Genomic DNA, 21,967 nt, shown 5'->3' with positions numbered 1-21,967 from the left:
CCAAATCTTCTTCGGTTGGCATCTTGTCTGACGGATTATGCAACACATCAAGAAAGACATTGGGCGGGACCGGTTTACGCTGGGAACCAAGACGACTTAAAGCATCCACCGCTTCATTCTTCCGCCGGTCTATATGGTCCACCTAATAACCCTTAAAGTGACCAGCCATTATGTCCACCTCTCGCCGATATGCAGCCATGAGTAGGTCCTTACAATCCCAAGTGCCAGACACATGCTGAGCCACTAGATCTGAATCGCCAAAGCACTTAACCCGGCTCAAATTCATCTCCTTAGCCATCCTAAGACCGTGGAGCAAAGCCTCATATTCAGCTACATTGTTAGTACAAGGGAACAATAAACGGAGGACATAACAAAACTTGTCACCTCGTGGGGAAGTTAGTATGACTCCAGCCCCCGAGCCCTCCAACTGTCTGGATCCATCAAAATGAATAGTCCAATATGTATTGTCTGGTTTCTCTCAGGTTCCTGTAACTCCATCCAATCATTGATGAAGTCCACGAGTGCCTGGGATTTGATTCCTGTACAGGGTATATATTTGAGCCCATGAGGTCCAAGCTCAATAGCCCACTTGGCAATCCAGCCAGTTGCTTCTCTGTTTTGAATGATATTGCCCAGGGGAGCTGAACTGACCACTGTGATGGGATGGCCCTGAAAATAATGTTTAAGCTTCCGGCTTGCCATAAACACTCCGTACACCAGCTTCTGCCAATGCGGATACCTCTGCTTTGACTCAATGAGCACCTCGCTGATATAATAAACCGGCCGTTGAACCGAATATTCCTTTCCAAGCTCCTTGCGCTCTACCACAATAGCTACGCTAACAGCCCAGGCATTAGCAGCCACATATAGTAATAACGGCTCCTTATCGATCGGCGCTGCAAGCACGGGCGGTTCAGCTAGCTGCCTCTTCAGATCCTCGAATGCTTTATCAGCTGCCTCGCTCCAGACATAGTTATATGTTTTCTTGAGCATCGGATATAAAGGGATGGCCTTCTCTCCAAGGCGGCTGATAAACCGGCTCAAGGCTGTAACCTGGCCGGCCAGACGTTGAACATTGTTGATACACGCCGGTTTAGCCAAGGATGTAATTGCCGCAATCTTTTCTGGATTAGCCTCAATGCCTCTATTTGACACCAGAAAACCCAAGAGCTTGCCTGTCGGGACACCAAAGACACACTTCTCCGGATTGAGCATCATCTAGTAAACCTGGAGATTGTCAAAGGTTTCCCTCAAATAATCTATCAATGTCTCCTCCTTTCTGGACTTTACCACAATATCATCCACATATGCATGAACATTGCGCCCAATTTGATTATGAAGGCAATTCTGAACACATCGCTGGTAAGTTGTCTGGGCACTCTTGAGTCCAAAAGGCATGGAAACATAGTAGAAGGCTCCAAAGGGAGTTATAAAAGCTGTCTTCTCCTGGTCCTTAACTGCCATCTTGACCTAATGATAACCAGAATAAGCATCCAGAAAACACAAACGGTCACAACCTATAGTCGCATCAATTATCTAATCAATGCGAGGGAGGGCAAAGGGGTCTGCAGGGCAAGCTTTGTTTAAATCTATGTAATCCACACACATACGCCAAGTGCTGTTTTTCTTAAGAACCAGCACCAGATTAGCCAACCACTCTGGATAAAAGACCTCTACAATAAACCCTGCGGCCAACAGACAGGCTACCTCTTCACCTATAGCCTTACGCCTTTCTTCATTGAAGCGGTGGAGAAACTGCCGGACCGGTTTAAACTTAGGATCAATGTTGAGTGTGTGCTCAGCGAGTTCCCTCGGTACACCTGGCATGTCAGAAGGTTTCCATGCAAAGATGTCCTGATTCTCACGGTTGAACTCGATGAGCGTGCTTTCCTATTTGGGATCCAGGTTCGCACTGATGCTGAACTGTTTGGATGAATCACCGGGAACAAAGTCAACCATCTTAGTATCTGTGGCCGATTTAAACTTCAATGCCGGATCGTGTTCCGTAGTTGGCTTTTTCAAAGAAGTCATGTCTACCGGATCAACTTGCTCCTTATAGAATTTCAGCTCCTCCGTGGCACAAACCGACTCAGCACAAGCCGCATCACCTTCCTCACATTCCAAAGCGATCTTTCTGCTTCCATGTACTGTGATAGTCCCCTTATGACCTGGCATTTTAAGCCGTAGATAAACATAGCATGGCCTTGCCATGAACTTAGCATAAGCCGGTCATCCAAACAAGGCGTGGTACAGACTTTTGATCTTTACCACCTCAAACATCAATGTTTCTGACCTTGAATCATAATCATCTCCAAAAGCTACCTCTAAGGCTATCTTGCCAATAGGATATGCGGACTTACCAGGCACCACCCCATGAAAGACCGTATTTGACGGTTTAAGATTCTTATCTGTCAACCCCATACGGCGGAATGTGTCATAATATAGAATGTTGATATTGCTTCCCCCATCTATGAGCACTTTAGTAAACTTGTAACCCCCAACTTGCGGGTCTACCACCAGGGCCAAGTGACCCGGATTATCAACCCGGGGTGGGTGATCCTCTCTACTCCATAAAATGGGTTGCTCAGACCAGCGTAAATACTGAGGTACTGCCGGTTCAACAGAGTTTACCGCCCTTTTGTGAAGCTTCTGATCACGCTTACACAAACTAGTAGTGAAAACATGATATTGCCCGCTATTTAACTGCTTGGGATTGCTCTGGTAACCCGACTGCTGCTGTTCCTGCTGATTCCCCTGATGGTTGTAACCTCCCTGGTTGCCTTGGTGCCCTTGATTGAGGTGTTCGGTTTGGTTGCCTTGAAACCCTGAACCGGAACCACCACCACCGTAACCCGGCCCGTGGAAACCACCTGCTGAACCGTCGGGCGGGCCATTATCATACTGGAACATATTGGAATTCTTGAAATCCCGCATGATATAGCAGTCCTTCCAAAGATGCGACGCCGGCTTCTCCTTTTATCCATGCTTTGGGCAGGGCTGATTTAACAGGCGCTCCAAATTGGGGCCTGAACCTCCACCCCTTTGGGGCTGTTTGCCGTTACGGCGCTGGCCATTCTCCTAAGCATTGGTATTAGCCAGAAAGTCCAAGCTGCTATCGACCTTACGCTTACCACTGTTCCCATGGCCTACCGGATTATGCTGCTGACCCTTAGCGTTGCCGTTCTTTTTCCCTTTCTCCGGTGTGTCCTCCTCTGAATCCGGGTCCTTGGTATTATCTGAATCGGCGTATTTAACCAAAGCGGCCATGAGCATTGACATATCATTGTAGTGACGTTTGAGCCTTCCTAATTTCTATTTGAGCAGCTTGAAACGGCAATTGCCCTCTAATGTTAACACTGCGGTGTCTGCATTGATACGATCTGATGAGTGCAAAATCGCTGAGACCCGTTTAACCCAATGGGTCGTGGACTCCCCTTACTCTTGGACACAAGCGGCCAGATCCAAGATTGACATTGGTTGCTTACAAGTATCTTTGAAATTCTGGATAAACCGGTGCTTCAATTCGGCCCATGATCCGATAGAGTTAGTTGGCAAGCTCTTCAACCAAGTACGAGCTGTTCCTTCCAACATCATGGTGAAATATTTGGCACATACTGCCTCATCCACATCTAACATCTCCATTGCCATCTCATAGCTCTCCACCCACGCCTCTGGCTGCAAATCAGCGGTGTAATTTGGTACCTTACGAGGTCCCTTGAAGTCCTTGGGCAGTCTCACATTACGCAAAGCGGGGGTGAGACACGGCACCCCTAAGGAACTGAACACCACACCTGGCTCTACTGAAGTCGTAGGGTGAACCGAAGTATGTTGTCGTGCTCCGTGTCGAGCTGCCAACTCGGCCTCCCGACGTGCGCGGCCGTGGTCCACAACATCCTACGCATTAGCGCCTCCCCCTGCCGGGTTGTTTCCTCGCGGTGAATTTCGGCAACGTGCACTACTGGACACAGCCGGTTCGTCCTCCACGTGTCTGCTATACCTTCGGCTTGGACGGGGAGTGGAATGAATCCTCTCATGACAATGCGAATATGCCTACTGTTGATTTAGCGTTGTTTGAAGGAGATCCCTGGCCCGACGTGCTTCCACCGCAACTGGTGACTCGCCGTCGGTTGGGAGGGCTGCCAGGCGTGAAGCGGCAGCCACAATATTGTCCAATGGGTTGGAATAATGCCCGGGAGGTGTTGGTACATACTGTGGCACAATGTTGTTCTGGCGAGGCGGGTCCATCGTGCGCGGTTGAACCGGTGCTCCTGTTCCTGGTGCCTCCGCCCGGTTTAGCATGGGTTGGTTACCAGCTCCTGCTCCAGCTGTGTTGAAGAGATTCTGCGGCTCATAAACCGATGGGAGATGCGATCGGTACCTTCTTCTCATGACTTCCTCTAAAACATTCTGATCCAGCCTAATCCGGTAGGCCTGTGCTTCCAATTCAGCCCGCTCTGTAGCCATCCTAGCGTTCTCTGTCGCCAGGTCCGCTTTAGCCTGAGCTATCTGATGCTTCACCTTTGCAATCTCTGCATTGTGCTGATCCCTGGCTGCTGCATCCACCTCTGCGGCCATCAACGTTGCCAAAGCGTCGAATAAATCAGATAGGACTTGGGCTAGAGGCGGCGCAGAGCTTCCTGCCCCTGCCGGTGTAGCCGTTGTTGAACCGGAGAGCATTGCTGCGGCGGTCGATGAATGAGGCGCTGATTGTGTGCCGGCCATGAAGATGGCAGCCCGGTTTGGCAGATCAGGGGAATCCAGAATATTGTTGCCCTCGGATCCTCCATCAATCCGGCCGTCCTGCAACTGATACAGCGATTCGGTCTCTCCAGAAGACTCGTCATCAGAATAGACCACGGTCTCTCCATCGGACACCGGCCCGTCCTCGTATCTCGATCCATGGATGACACCTACGAAAACATGCCTTGCCTCGGGCTGAACCGGTGAAGAACTTGCACGCCAAGCCGTTTCGATGATGTCGGTGCAGATGTCCAGCTCAGGGGCCAGTTCACCGATCTTGCCGATGAAGACGTGAATCCCACCGAAGGAGACCCGGTACCCGTACTCGATTAAATTGGCCTCGGGACCCCATCCTGCATTGTCAATGTAGAGCTTGCCGCGACGATCTTCGTCATCCGGCCCACAGCGTATCCCTTAAGTCCATCAAAGCTGCCCTTCAAGAACTCAAAACCATCATGCGATAGCCCCACGGTGGGCGCTAGCCGTCGTGGGTTTGTCACGGCAGATGTCCTTGTGAAAGGACTTAGTCGTGGAGCCATCGCTACGGGTTAGCTCAAAGGGGTTAAACCGGACAAGTCTCATGTGCTAAATTTAGAAGACATTGAATGGAAAAACCTTGTTATGCACTAGTCTCATTCCCAGGATGAGGTACTGTCTATGAAATCACATGACAATTTGAACTTCTAATTTTCCACATGTGCCTTACAGGTCATTTTTGCAGGAAATCTGCTCGAAGAAGAATTCCGGTTTGACAAGAACGACAGGATATCGCAAATATGCTGCCCGCTGCTTTGCTCTTGTTAGTACATTTTGTCCTGTATCACTGTACTTGCATACATACCTGGTTCATTATGTGACAGCAGTATGCATGATAGCTTGCTTATCAATTGTTCACTCCAAATTATCTGATCTGTATGAATGGTTACATTAGTGTAGAATATATCCAATGCCAATGTTTTTTTAGCTCTGCATTGTTCTTGTAAGTAGATGTTGTCCTTTATCAGTGTACTTATAATGACAGGTAGTTGTTCATGTACCATCACTCTGTAGCTTATTTTCCTTTGCCCTCCATTTTCTACACATCAGATCTATATTTACTCTTACCATAAGGTTGGTACTGAAGAAGTTTAGCTGTGCATTGCTCTTGGCTGTACCTTTTGCCTGTATCGATGCACTTACATTTATAGCTACTTGGTTATGTAGCATCACTCTTCATCTTATCTTAAATATTCTCCATTTTTCGTATATTATCACATCTATATTTACTCTTAACAAAATGTAGAATAAAGGCAATGCTTTTGAAGAAGATTCTGTGGTAAACTTCTTGAATTGCCCCCCCCCATTAGCATGGACAAGGCCATTATAGAGCCTGTCTTCACCAATAATGTAAGTTTGTCCATCTCAAGCCTTCAAACTTTGTTGTATATATTTGGTTAGGCATGACTGCAACAGCTGTTTATTTTTGGTCTTTGCATCAAATTGCTTGTTTAAAGTTTATTATATGTAGTTCATAAACAAAAGTTCGTCCTTTCTCAATTTAAGTTTTCAGTTGTACAACCAAGTTCCTTCTTCATACCATGTAAATTAAACTATACAGAGCAAGTGATCTTCTTTTGCACTGCATGTATGCTTCTGTTCTTCATCTGTAATCCAGTGGTGTGGTGAACCTACCCACTACAGCACAATGTCATATTCTGCAATGTCTTAACTATGAAAAATGTCATATCATTCTACTATTATTTAAACCGTCTCTTTATTTGCCAATCTGAAATGGTATAAATTGACAGCACACTAACCATTGATACTTATGAGTTCTTGATCTGTAATCCAGTGGTGTCGTGAAGCTGCCAACTCCTTCACAATGTCATTTCCTACCATGTCTTGACCTGAACAATACCATATTGTGTTAATGCAAATTTAAACTGTGTCACTTTATTCGTTAGTAAGAAATGTGATGAATTGTCAGCAATGATACTTTTATGTGCAAAACCTGTCATCTGTCTGCTTGTTTATATTTTAGAGTGAGGAAGATATAAGTGTTGAACAAGCGCACTCTCATCATCTTGCTCAGCTGCTTGCGCTGCAGCTCCCCAGCAGGACTAACCTTTCTTGAACTATATTGAAGTGCTGTCGGTTTTGTATATTATTTTGTCGGCCTGTTTATTTGCACTGGTGGCGATCTTGGATGCCCAGTGTATGTAATCTGCTGTCTGCTTGTGCTTTATTATCATAGTGGCAAACTTTGATGCCCAGTGGATGTAATATGCCGTGATTTCTTTATTGTATAGTATAGGTTTTTTCTTATTCACGATGCTGCAGTTATTTTACTATATATATATATCCTGTCTTCGCCATAAACCGGCCAAACCGTAAAATTACGGTACATAATCGGGCTGTCATGCAATCATGATGTAGGTTGGGCCTGAAACGTGCCGATCAGCTCACGGGCCGGTAGCAGCCCGAAATGAACCCCGGCCCATGATTGTGCGAATCAAATCACGGGCTTTTAATAGGCTGAAAAATTGTCTCGGTCCTTGTTTGGCCCAATCAAATATCGGCTGCGAGCAGGCCGGATGCAAACTGGGCCGTAGTTAGGCCCAACTATATGACGGGCTTTTAACAGGCTGAAATTAATATAGGGCCGAAATGTTAAACGGGCCCTTAACAGGCCAAAACTAATATCAGGTCGAATTACTAAGTGGGCCTTTAGCAAGTGGGCCCAAAAGCATAGTGTCTAGTTGACTGGCCGAATCTGATATGGGCCATAATTAGGCCCAAAACCTCTTAAAGGGCCGGACCTGATCTAAGCCATAATTTGGCCCAGAACGTGGTAGGCTTTTAACGTGCCGGATCTCATATGGGCCACTATTAGGCCCGGAGCGTGGCAGGCCATTAATAGACCGTATCAAATATGGGCCGGCATTTGGCCCAAAACATGGCAGCCAGTTAACGGGCCGGCCTACTAGGGTCCTCAAAATCTTGTGGGCCTACAGCTGGGCCGGCCCATTAATGTCGGCGAAATCTCGTGGGCCTTTATCTGGGCCGGCCCATTATGATCCACAAGAATTTTGTGGGCCTTTACCTGGGCCGGCCTATTATGGAACACAAAAATCTTGTGAGCCTTTACCTGGGCCGGCCCATTATGGCCCATGAAATCTTGTGGGCCTTTACCTGGGCCAGCCCATTATGGTCCGCAAAATCTCATGGGCCTTTAGCTGGGCCGGCCCATTATGGTCCGCAAAATCTTGTGGGCCTTTAGTTGGGCTGGCCCATTTAAACATGTTGGGCCATGCCACGTGTCGACGTATCATAGGCGCCTTCTGTCCAGTGAGTGGATGACATCTGTCCCGACGATGAGCTGACACGTGTTTCCTCTGGCCAATGATGATTTTACACGTGGAAAATCCCCATTGGTTGGGGCTGTTAATGGGTTATCGGATCCAAAACCAGGCCCGATAGCTTAACGGCGTTCCGTTACGATGGATGCCATGAGTCGGTCACCCTTCACGAAAGCACTTCTGTGACGCGCGATTTATCGTCATGGAAGTGGACACTTCCATGATGATAATTTTGGTAATGTCATGGAACACTTCTACGACAGAACAGGTATGACTATCTTGATTCTGTCATAAATTTGTCATGGATGTACATGCATGACAAAAAAGCGACCTACTGTGACAAACACGTATCATCACGGAAGTGTATTTTTTTTGTAGTGGTGGCCTCATCCTGAACCAGCTTCCATCGGCAACGCCACCAAGCCCGAGCGATGATGCCACCGAGACTCCCCGCAGCACAGAAGCCACGCCGACGCCACCCAGCACAGAGACCCCACCAAGCCCGCGCACGCCGACTCCACCGACGCCGGAGGCCGACCTCGCCGTCTGATGTGCACGCGCGTCCTTTCTGCTTTTTGTACGCCGAACTTTTCATTCGATCGCCGAACTTGTGGCCGCTTGATTGCCTGATTTATGGCGTCTATTTTATGAGCAGGAATAAGACTACGTTTGAATTTGCCGCAGTTGGGGGCGGCGCTTGGGGGTGTGGCTGGGAGTTAGGTCGCCCCCAGGGGTCAATCTAACGCCGGTTCGTCCCCAGACCGCTCTTTTTCGGCGCTATGGGGGACTGAACGGCTGGAGATGCTCTAACTATGCTCACGCACCGCACCAACGGCGTGAGCACGGCGTCCAACTCAAACGGCCACCAACCAGCCAAACCCACAACAGCACCAAACGACGTCACCTTTGGAATCTCCTCCCCATATCCTGGCTTTTTGCGTGGTGGGGGACGGACTCCGCGACCACCTCTCCCTCCTCTTCCTATCCGCCCCGCGGCCGGTGCCATAGCGCTTCTTCCTTCTCTCCCTCCCGTCCCAGCCGTCCATAAATTCCAGCCCCTCCCGTCTCTCCTCCACACATCCGATACAATCTAGTCCCCCCTCCAATCTCACCGGGAAATCTCCTCCGATCAAAGCGAAGCCAAGGCTCTCTCCTCATCCTCAAGGTATGCGAGTCTCCGATTTCTCCGTCGTCCCTTGATGTTCATGCTCTGTGATCGTTGTTAGGATCGATTATTATTCCTGGTTCCCCTCGATTCCTATCAGTAGTTTGGAGTAGATCTTATTGCGGCTGGTTTTGTTAGTCGAGGTTGGTTAGGCTCGATTGTAGTTGAATCTCTCCCGATTTTGCCTGGATTTTCGAGTAGATCTTCCGATTGGGATGCAATTGCTGTTGTTTTGGTCTATATATCTATGTATTAGTAGTCAGCTAATTCTGCTAGTTGTTGATAAATCGTCGGGGTATTCTCGTAGATTCCTGATGTTGTTGCCCTCATATTGGCACATATGCCTGATCTACAAGGGATACACCTGAATTTGGTAACTTAGTCGTTTGGCCTTTAGCTGTTTGTTAGCGTAGTCGTTCGATTCAACTCTTATATACATGTGGGTGCAAACATACTACAGTTGATTCTTCCATGACTTAACTAGCTTGTTCTGAAATTAACCACTTTGTTCTGTAAAACTAGACTATATACTGCAGATTTCCCTTGTACAGTGCCTTACTCTGCTATGTTTTGTATTTACAGATGCAGATCTTTGTGAAGATCCTCACCGGCAAGACCATCACCCTCGAGGTCGAGTCCTCGGACACCGTCGACAACGTCAAGGCTAAGATCCAGGATAAGGAGGGTATCCCTCCGGACCAGCAGCATCTCATCTTTGCTGGCAAGCAGCTCGAGGATGGTCGCACCCTGGCTGACTACGACATCCAGAAGGAGTCCACCCTCCACCTGGTGCTAAGGCTCCATGGTGGCATGCAGATCTTTGTGAAGACCCTCACCGGCAAGACCATCACCTTGGGGGTTGATGTCACGACCCTCGTCGGATCGGACCAGAAGAGGTAGAGGGAGATTAGGGAAGAGAAAGGGGATCGAGGTAGACGAAGGACGGGTGAGGGACTTGTTCAGCAAGAGAGAGAGTACAGAGTTAAACTGAATTTCAGAATACCAGCTGACCCCGGCCTCTGGCCTCACGCACACATATAACCCTGATAGTCCTGGGGCCCACCGGACATACACACTCACCTAACTGAAGACTAGTCTTCATCCTCTGCACATGGGCCCTTGTTGCTCTCCTCCCGTAGTCGCACCAGAGGTGCCTTGCTGTCCGTTGTCTCGCCTGTAGGTGCAGCAGGAGAGGGGGGCGTGACATTTGCCCCTCCTTGGAAAGGAGCTCCCGCGACGAGATCCATGTCTGGGAAACGCTGTTGCAGGACATTGTAGTTCTCCCACGTTGTGCTCGTCAGCGACAAGGTGTGCCGGTGAACCAGGACCTATGGAATCGCCGTGTTTCCCTTCTTGACCAGACGGTGCTCCAAGATGGCTTGCGGCACCAAATCTCCAATTGTGAGATCAGGTGGAGCCGATAGCTGATTAAAGACTGGAGAGTAGTCCCCCGTGAATGGCTTGAGCTGTGACACATGGAAAACAGGGTGAATTTTGCTTTCCGGTGGCAATTTGAGCTTGTAGGCTGTCAGTCCCACCCGACTGATGATCTTGTAGGGGCCAAAGAACTTGTAAGCAAGTTTGGGGCATGGCTGGCTGACGACGGAGGACTGCACATACGGCTGCAATTTCAAAAGGACTTGCTCCCCCACTGTGAATTCCCCCTCTATGTGTTTGCGGTCCGCGTGATGCTTCATCCGTTGTTGGGCACGCAGGAGGTGTGCTTTCAACATGTTAGTAAATTGTTGATGCTCGGCGGCCAGTTCCAGGATGGATTCCGGTGTCCTGACGGTGAACAGATTCGAGAAAGCTCCAAAATTGGGTTCCACGCCATAGAGGGCCTTGAATGGCATGCACCCAAGAGCACTGTGATGGCTGGAGTTGTACCAGAATTCCGCCATGGGTAGCCAGCGCTTCCAGCGGCACGGCGTATCGTGGACGGCACAACGTAAGTAATGCTCAAGGCACTGGTTGACACGCTCACTCTGCCCATCCGTTTGAGGATGATAGGCCGTGGTGTAGAGCAGCTTGGTGCCAACGAGCGTGAACAATTCCCTCCAAAAAGCGCTCGTGAAAATCTTGTCGCGGTCAGAGATGATTGAGTCTGGCAACCCGTGCAGCTTGACGATGTTGTCGAGCAAAACTCGAGCCACCTGTGGAGCTGTGAAAGGGTGATGCGGCGCCATGAAATGCGCATATTTAGTCAAACAATCCACCACCATGAGGATAACATATGCGCCCTCTGACCGCGGCAGACCTTCGATTAACTCCATTGTGACGTCACCCCAAGCACGAGCAGGTATTGGTAAAGGTTGCAAAGTGCCCGAGGGATGCGTGTGCTCATGTTTCGCGTGTTGATAGACCGCACACTGCTTCACAAATTCTTCCACCTGCAGTTTCATCCCAGGCCAATAAAACAGATTGTTCAATCTGAGATAAGTGTGTCGGATCGCTGAGTGACCTCCCACTGCTACTGAGTGTAACTCACTGATTAATTTTGTTTGTAATGCAGCATTGTCACCAATCCATAAACGGCCTTTGTACTTGATCATACCCCTATCCAGTTTGTGACCATGATCATCCGGACTACGAACAATCAATGCTTGGAGTAACTCGGTTGCTTTGGCGTCAGTTTGATAGGAATTACGCACCTCTTGTATCTAGGAAGGCTGACAAGTGGATGATGCTGTCACCATGAACAAATGGCTGACACGGGACAAGGAATCAACTACGCTGTTGTCAACGCCTCGTATGTATTTGAATTTAAACTAGAGACCTCCCAACTTGGCCATGGCCTTGCGCTGAACTTTCGAGCCAACCTGCTGTTCCCCAAGCGTGCAGAGACTTTTGTGATTTGTTAGAATAGTGAACTGGCCTCGCTGTAGATAGGGGCGCCATCAATCAATGGCTAGCATTACTGCAAGTAATTCCTTCTCGTAAACAGAGAGTTTCGGATTGTTGACACCGAGCGCGCGACTGAGGAAAGCGGTCGGGTGGCCCTGATATGTCTCCAACGTATCTATAATTTTTGATTGCTCCATGCTATATTATCTACTGTTTTGGACCATATTTGGCTTTATTTTCCACTTTTATATTATTTTTGGGACTAACCTATTAACCGGAGGCCCAGCCCATAATTGTTGTTTTTTGCCTATTTCAGTGATTTGGAGAAACAGAATATCAAATGGAGTCCAAACAAAATGAAACCTTCGGGAACGTGATTTTCTCATCAGATAACACCTAGGAGACTTGGACCCTCCGTCAAGAAAGCCACGAGGCGGTCACAAGGATGGAGGGCCCCCCTAGGGCACGCCTCCCTACCTCGTGGGCCCCTCGAAGCTCCTGTTGGAAATATGCCCTAGAGGCAATAATAAATTGATTATTATTATTATATTTCCTTGTTCATGATAATCGTTTATTATCCATGCTATAATTGTATTAATAGGAAACTCAGATACATGTGTGGATACATAGACAACACCATGTCCCTAGTAAGCCTCTAGTTGACTAGCTCGTTGATCAATAGATGGTTACGGTTTCCTGACCATGGACATTGGATGTCGTTGATAACGGGATCACATCATTAGGAGAATGATGTGATGGACAAGACCCAATCCTAAGCATAGCACTAGATCGTGTAGTTCGTATGCTAAAGCTTTTCTAATGTCAAGTATCATTTCCTTAGACCATGAGATTGTGCAACTCCCGGATACCGTAGGAGTGCTTTGGGTGTGCCAAACGTCACAACGTAACTGGGTGGCTATAAAGGTACACTACGGGTATCTCCGAAAGTGTCTGTTGGGTTGGCACGAATCGAGACTAGGATTTGTCACTCCGTGTAAACGGAGAGGTATCTCTGGGCCCACTCGGTAGGACATCATCATGATGTGCACAATGTGATCAAGGAGCTGATCACGGGATGATGTGTTACGGAACGATTAAAGAGACTTGCCGGTAATGAGATTGAACAAGGTATCGGGATACCGACTATCGAATCTCGGGCAAGTATCGTACCGCTAGACAAAGGGAATTGTATACGGGATTGATTAAGTCCTTGACATCGTGGTTCATCCGATGAGATCATCGTGGAACATGTGGGAGCCAACATGGGTATCCAGATCCCGCTGTTGGTTATTGACCGGAGAGTCATCTCGGTCATGTCTGCATGTCTCCCGAACCCGTAGGGTCTACACACTTAAGGTTCGGTGACGCTAGGGTTATAGAGATATTAGTATGCGGTAACCCGAAAGTTGTTCGGAGTCCCGGATGAGATCCCGGACGTCACGAGGAGTTCCGGAATGGTCCGGAGGTAAAGAATTATATATAGGAAGTGCTATTTCGGCTATCGGGACAAGTTTCGGGGTCACCGGTATTGTACCGGGACCACCGGAAGGGTCCCGGGGGTCCACCGGGTGGGGCCACATGGGCTGTAGGGGGTGCACCTTGGCCTACATGGGCCAAGGGCACCATCCCCTAGAGGCCCATGCGCCAAAGGGACAAGAGGAGGGGAGAGTCCTAAAGGGGGAAGGCACCTCCGAGGTGCCTTGGGGAGGATGGACTCCTCCCACCCTTGGCCGCACCCTTCCTTGGAGGAAGGGGCAAGGCTGCACCCTCCCCCTCTCCCTTGGCCCTATATATAGTGGGGGGAAGGGAGGGCAACTATACCTAAGCCCTGGCGCCTCCCTCTCCCTCCCATGACACATCTCCCTCCTCCCGCAGCGCTTGGCGAAGCCCTGTTGGAATCCCGCTACTTCCACCACCACGCCGTCGTGTTGTTGGATCTCCATCAACCTCTCCTCCCCCTTGCTGCGCCAAGAGAAGGAGGAGACGTCGCTGCTCCATACGTGTGTTGAACGCGGAGGTGCCGTCCGTTCGGCGCTAGGATCATCGGTGATTTGGATCACGACGAGTACGACTCCATCAACCCCGTTCTCTTGAATGCTTCCGCGCGCGATCTACAAGGGTATGTAGATCCACTCCTCCCTCGTTGCTAGATGACTCCATAGAATGATCTTGGTGACACGTAGGAAAATTTTGAATTTATGCTATGTTCCCAACAGTGGCATCATGAGCTAGGTCTATGCGTAGTTTCTATGCACGAGTAGAACACAAAGTAGTTGTGGGCGTTGATTTTGTTCAATATGCTTACCGTTACTAGTCCAATATTGATTCGGTGGCATTGTGGGATGAAGCGGCCCGGACCGACCTTACACGTACTCTTACGTGAGACTGGTTCCACCGACTGACATGCACTAGTTGCATAAGGTGGCTGGCGGGTGTCTGTCTCTCCCACTTTAGTCGGATCAGATTCGATGAAAAGGGTCCTTATGAAGGGTAAATAGCAATTGGCATATCACGTTGTGGTTTTTGCGTAGGTAAGAAACGTTCTTGCTAGAAACCCATAGCAGCCACGTAAAACATGCAAACAACAATTAGAGGACGTCTAACTTGTTTTTGCAGGGTATGCTATGTGATGTGATATGGCCAAAGGATGTGATGAATGATATATGTGATGTATGAGATGATCATGTTCTTGTAATAGGAATCACGACTTGCATGTCGATGAGTATGACAACCGGCAGGAGCCATAGGAGTTGTCTTAATTTATTTATGACCTGCGTGTCAACATAAATGTCATGTAATTACTTTACTTTATTGCTAACCGTTAGCTATAGTAGTAGAAGTAATAGTTGACGAGACAACTTCATGAATACACGATGATAGAGATCATGATGATGGAGATCATGGTGTCATGCCGGTGACGATGATGATCATGGAGCCCCGAAGATGCAGATCAAGAGGAGCAAAGTGATGATGGCCATATCATGTCACTATTTGATTGCATGTGATGTTTATCATGTTTATGCATCTTGTTTACTTAGAACGACGGTAGTAAATAAGATGATCCCTCACTAAAATTTCAAGAAGGTGTTCCCCCTAACTGTGCACCGTTGCGACAGTTCGTTGTTTCGAAGCACCACGTGATGATCGGGTGTGATAGATTCTAACGTTCACATACAACGGGTGTAAGACGGATTTACACATGCGAAACACTTAGGTTGACTTGACGAGCCTAGCATGTGTACAGACATGGCCTCGGAACACAGAAGACCGAAAGGTCGAGCATGAGTCGTATGGCAGATACGATCAACATGAAGATGTTCACCGATGATGACTAGTCCGTCTCACGTGATGATCGGACACGGCCTAGTTGACTCGGATCATGTGATCACTTAGATGACTAGAGGGATGTCTATCTGAGTGGGAGTTCATAAGATGAACTTAATTATCTTGAACATAGTCAAAAGGTCTTCGCAAATTATGTCGTAGCTCGCGCTTCAGTTCTATTGTTTAGATATGTTCCTAGAGAAAATTTAGTTGAAAGTTGATAGTAGCAATTATGCGGACTAGGTCCGTAAACCGAGGATTGTCCTCATTGCTTCATAGAAGGCTTATGTCCTTAATGCACCGCTCAGTGTGCTGAACCCCGAATGTCGTCTGTGGATGTTGCGAACAACTGACATACACATTTTGATAACTACGTGATAGTTCAGTTAAACGGTTTAGAGTTGAGGCACCGAAGACGTTTTGAAACGTCGCGAAACATATGAGATGTTTCGAGGGCTGAAATTGGGATTTCAGGCTCGTGCCCACGTCAAGAGGTATAAGACCTCCGACGATTTTCTTAGCCTACAAACTAAGGGAGAAAAGCTCAATTGTTGAGCTTGTGCTCAGATTGTCTGAGTACAACAATCATTTGAATCAAGTGGGAGTTGATCTTCCAGATGAGACAGTGATGGTTCTCAGAAGTCATTACCACCAAGCTGCTAGAGCTTCGTGATGAACTATAATATATCAGGGACATATATGATGATCCTTGAGATATTCGCGATGTTTGACACCACGAAAGTAGAAATCAAGAAAGAGCATCAATTGTTGATGGTTAGTGAAACCACTAGTTTCAAGAAGGGCAAGGGCAAGAAGGGATACTTCATGAAACGGCAAATCAGTTGCTGCTCTAGTGAAGAAACCCAAAGTTGAACCCAAACCCGAGACTAAGTGCTTCTGTAATAAGGGGAAAGGCCACTGGAGCAGAATTACCCTAGATACTTGGTAGATTAGAAGGCTGGCAAGGTCGATAGAAGTATATTGGATATACATTGTGTTGATGTGTACTTTACTAGTACTCCTAGTAGCACCAGGGTATTAGATACCGGTTCAGTTGCTAAGTGTTAGTAACTCGAAATAAAAGCTACGGAATAAACGGAGACTAGCTAAAGGTGAGCCGACGATATGTGTTGGAAGTGTTTCCAATGTTGATATGATCAAGCATCGCACGCTCCCTCTACCATCGAGATTGGTGTTTGCGTTGAGCATAGACATGATTGGATTGTGTCTATCGCAATACGGTTATTCATTTAAGGAGAATAATGGTTACTCTGTTTATTTGAATAATACCTTCAATGGTCTTGCACCTAAAATGAATGGTTCATTGAAATATCGATCGTAGTGATACACATGTTCATGCCAAAAGATAGTAATGATAGTACCACCTACTTGTGGCATTGCCACGTAAGTCATATCGGTATAAAACGCATGAAGAAGCTCCATGTTGATGGATCTTTGGGCTCACTTGTTTTTGAAAAGTTTAAGGCATGCGAACCATGTCTATTGGTGTATATGCATGAAGAAACTCCATGCAAATGGACCGTTTGGACTCACTTGATTTAGAATCACTTGAGACATGCAAATCATACCACATGGGCAAGATGACTGAAAGCCTCGTTTTCAGTAAAATGGAACTAGAAAGCAACTTGTTGGAAGTAATACATTTTGATGTGTGCAATCCAATGAGTGCTGAGGCATGTAGTGGATATCGTTATGTTCTTACTTCACAGATGATTTGAGTAGATGTTGAGTATATTTACTTGATGAATCACGAGTCTGAATTATTGAAAGGTTCAAGTAATTTCAGGGTGAAGTTGAAATATTGTCGTGACAAGACGATAAAATATCTATGATATGATCATAGAGATGAATATCTGAATTACGAGTTTGGCACAGAATTAAGACATTGTGGAAATTGTTTCACAACTAATACAGCCTGGAACACCATAGTGTGATGGTGTGTCCGAACATCATAACTGCACCCTATTGGATATGATGCATACCATGATGTCTCTTATCGAATTACCACAATAGTTTATGGGTTAGGCATTAGAGACAACCACATTCACTTTAAAAGGGGCACCACGTAATTCCGATGAGATGACACCGTATGAACTATGGTTTAGAGAAACCTAAGCTGTCATTTCTTAAAAGTTCGGGGCTGCGACGCTTATGTGAAAAAGGTTTCAGGCTGATAAGCTCGAACCCAAAGCGGATAAATGCATCTTCATAGGACACCCAAAACAGTTGGGTATACCTCCTGTCTCAGATCCGAAAGCAATAAGGGTTTGTTTCTAGAATCGGGTCCTTTCTCGAGGAAAAGTTTCTCCCGAAAGAATTGAGTGGGAGGATGGTGGAGACTTGATGAGGTTGTTGAACCGTCTCTTCAACTAGTGTGTGGCAGGGCACAGGAAGTTGTTCCTGTGGCACCTACACCAATTGAAGTGGAAGCTTATGATAGTGATCATGAAACTTCAGATCAAGTCACTACCAAACCTCGTGGGATGACAAGGATGCGTACTACTTCAGAGTGGTACGTAATCCTGTCCTGGAAGTCATGTTGCTAGACAACAATGAACCTACGAGCTATGGAGAAGCGATGGTGGGCCCGGATTCCGATAAATGGCTCGAGGCCATAAAATCCAAGAGAGGATCCATGTATGAAAACAAAGTGTAGACTTTGGCAGAACGGCTCGATGGTCATAAGGCTGTTGAGTACAGATGGATTTTAAAAGGAAGACAGACAATGATGGTAAGTATCGCCATCAAGAAAGCTCGACTTGTCGTTAAGATGTTTTCCAACAAGTTCAAGGAGTTGACTACGATGAGACTTTCTCACTCGTAGCGATGCTAAGAGTCTGTTGGAATTATATTAGCGATTACTGCATTGTTTATGAAATCTTGCAGATAGGATGTCAAAAACATTGTTTTCTCAACGATTTTCTTGAGGAAAGGTTGTATGTGATACAACCGGAAGGTTTTGTCAATCCTGAAAGATGCTAATAAGTATGCAAAGCTCCAGCAATCCTTCTAAGGACTGGAGTAAGCATCTCGGAGTTGGAATGTATGCTTTGATGAGATGATCAAAGATTTTGGGTGTATACAAAGTTTATGAGAAACTTGTATTTCCAAAGAAGTGAGTGGGAGCACTATAGAATTTCTGATGAGTATATGTTGTTGACATATTGTGGATCATAAATGACATAGAATTTCTGGAAAGCATATAGGGTTATTTGGAAAGTGTTTTCAATGGAGAGCCTGGATTAAGCTACTTGAACATTGAGCATTAAGATCTATAAGGATAGATCAAAATTCTTAATGGTACTTTCAAATGAGCACATACCTTGACATGATCTTGAAGGTGTTAAAGATGGATCAGTCAAAGAAGGAGTCCTTTCCTGACTTGTAAGGTATGAAGTTAAGACTTAAAGCTCGACCATGGCAGAATAGAGAGAAAGGACGAAGGTCGTCCCCTATGCTTAAGACATAGGCTCTACAGTATGCTATGCTGTGTACCGCACCTGAGATGTGCCTTGCCAAGAGTCAGTCAAGGGGTACAAGAGTGATCTAAGAATGGATCACAGGACAGCGGTCAAAGTTATCCTTAGTAACTAGTGGACTAAGGAATTTTCTCGATTACGGAGGTGGTAAAAGAGTTCGTCGTAAAGGGTTACGCCGATGCAAACTTTGACACTAATCCAGATTATTCTGAGTAGTAAACTGGATTCGTATAGTAGAACAGTTATTTGAAATGGCTCCAAATATAGCGTAGTAGCTGCATCTACAAGATGACATAGAGATTTGCGAAGTACATACGGATCTGAAAGATTCAGACCCGTTGACTATAACATTTCTCACAAGCATAACATGATCAAACCCAGAACTCATCGAGTGTTAATCACATGGTAATGTGAACTAGATTATTGACTCTAGTAAACTCTTTGGGTGTTAGTCACATGGGGATGTGACCTTGAGTGTTAATCACATGGCGATGTGAACTAGATTATTGACTCTAGTGCAAGTGGGAGACTGTTGGAAATATGCCCTAGAGGCAATAATAAATTGATTATTATTATATTTCCTTGTTCATGATAATCGTTTATTATCCATGCTATAATTGTATTGATAGGAAACTCAGATACATGTGTGGATACATAGACAACACCATGTCCCTAGTAAGCCTCTAGTTGACTAGCTCGTTGATCAATAGATGGTTACGGTTTCCTGACCATGGACATTGGATGTCATTGATAACGGGATCACATCATTAGGAGAATGATGTGATGGACAAGACCCAATCCTAAGCATAGCACTAGATCGTGTAGTTCGTATGCTAAAGCTTTTCTAATGTCAAGTATCATTTCCTTAGACCATGAGATTGTGCAACTCCCGGATACCGTAGGAGTGCTTTGGGTGTGCCAAACGTCACAACGTAACTGGGTGGCTATAAAGGTACACTACGGGTATCTCCGAAAGTGTTTGTTGGGTTGGCACGAATCGAGACTGGGATTTGTCACTCCGTGTAAACGGAGAGGTATCTCTGGGCCCACTCGGTAGGACATCATCATGATGTGCACAATGTGATCAAGGATTTGATCACGGGATGATGTGTTACGGAACGAGTAAATAGACTTGCCGGTAACGAGATTGAACAAGGTATCGGGATACCGACGATCGAATCTCGGGCAAGTATCGTACCGCTAGACAAAGGGAATTGTATACGGGATTGATTAAGTCCTTGACATCGTGGTTCATCCGATGAGATCATCATGGAACATGTGGGAGCCAACATGGGTATCCAGATCCCGCTGTTGGTTATTGACCGGAGAGTCATCTCGGTCATGTCTGCATGTCTCCCGAACCCGTAGGGTCTACACACTTAAGGTTCGGTGACGCTAGGGTTATAGAGATATTAGTATGCGGTAACCCGAAAGTTGTTCGGAGTCCCGGATGAGATCCCGGACGTCACGAGGAGTTCCGGAATGATCCGGAGGTAAAGAATTATATATAGGAAGTGCTATTTCGGCTATCAGGACAAGTTTCGGGGTCACCGGTATTGTACCGGGACCACCGGAGGGGTCCCGGGGGTCCACCGGGTGGGGCCACCTGCCCCGGGGGCCACATGGGCTGTAGGGGGTGCGCCTTGGCCTACATGGGCCAAGGGCACCAGCCCCTAGAGGCCCATGCGCCAAAGGGACAAGAGGAGGGGAGAGTCCTAAAGGGGGAAGGCACCTCCGAGGTGCCTTGGGGAGGATGGACTCCTCCCCCCCTTGGCCGCACCCTTCCTTGGAGGAAGGGGCAAGGCTGCACCCTCCCCCTCTCCCTTGGCCCTATATATAGTGGGGGGAAGGGAGGGCAACCATACCTAAGCCCTGGCGCCTCCCTCTCCCTCCCATGACACATCTCCCTCCTCCCGCAGCGCTTGGCGAAGCCCTGTTGGAATCCCGCTACTTCCACCACCACGCCGTCGTGTTGTTGGATCTCCATCAACCTCTCCTCCCCCTTGCTGGATCAAGAAGGAGGAGACGTCGATGCTCCGTACGTGTGTTGAACGCGGAGGTGCCGTCCGTTCGGCGCTAGGATCATCGGTGATTTGGATCACGACGAGTACGACTCCATCAACCCCGTTCTCTTGAATGCTTCCGCGCGCGATCTACAAGGGTATGTAGATCCACTCCTCCCTCGTTGCTAGATGACTCCATAGATTGATCTTGGTGACACGTAGGAAAATTTTGAATTTATGCTATGTTCCCAACAGCTCCACCGACGTACTCCTTCTTCCTATATATACCTACGTACCCCCAAACGATCGGGGACGGAGCCAAAAACCTAATTCCACCGCCGTAACTTTCTGTATCCACGAGATCCCATCTTGGGGCCTGTTCTGGAGCTCCGCCGGAAGGGGAATCGATCACGGAGGGATTCTACATCATCATCCAAGCCCCTCCGATGAAGTGTGAGTAGTTTACTTCAGACCTACGGGTCCATAGTTAGTAGCTAGATGGCTTCTTCTCTCTTTTTGAATCTCAATACAATGTTCTCCCCCTCTCTCGTGGAGATCTATTCGATGTAATCTTCTTTTTGCGGTGTGTTTGTTGAGACCGATGAATTGTGGGTTTATGATCAAGTCTATGAATAATATTTGAATCTTCTCTGAATTCTTTTATGTATGATTGGTTATCTTTGCAAGTCTCTTCGAATTATCAGTTTGGTTTGGCCTACTAGATTGGTTTTTCTTGTCATGGGAGAAGTTCTTAGCTTTGGGTTCAATCTTGCGGTGTCCTTTCCCAGTGACAAAAGGGGCAGCAAGGCATGTATTGTATTGTTGTCATCGAGGATAACAAGATGGGTTTTTTATCATACTGCATGAAACTATCCCTCTACATCATGTCATCTTGCTTAAGGCGTTACTCTGTTTTTACCTTAATACTCTAGATGCATGCTGGGTAGGGGTTGATGAGTGGAGTAATAGTAGTAGATGCAGGCAGGAGTCGGTCTACTTGTCTCGGACATGATGCCTATATACATGATCATACTTAGATATTCTCATAACTAT

General features: G+C 47.0%; 1 protein-coding gene across 1 annotated transcript in view; it reads left to right on the top strand.

Moving 5' to 3' along the window:
• The first annotated feature begins 9,825 nt into the window (after positions 1–9,825).
• LOC125525722 (polyubiquitin-like) overlaps positions 9,826–21,967 on the top strand; it is an 82,686-nt gene continuing 70,544 nt past the window's right edge. Inside the window, exons 1-2 of the mRNA XM_048690727.1 lie at positions 9,826–10,107; positions 15,886–15,889. Of these exons, the coding sequence (XP_048546684.1) occupies positions 9,826–10,107; positions 15,886–15,889 (286 nt within the window). The remainder of the gene's footprint in view (positions 10,108–15,885; positions 15,890–21,967) is intronic.

This window comes from Triticum urartu, chromosome 7 (assembly GCF_003073215.2).
Source record: "Triticum urartu cultivar G1812 chromosome 7, Tu2.1, whole genome shotgun sequence".
Classification (NCBI taxonomy): Eukaryota; Viridiplantae; Streptophyta; class Magnoliopsida; order Poales; family Poaceae; genus Triticum; species Triticum urartu.
This window is presented reverse-complemented; position numbering and strand designations above follow the sequence as displayed.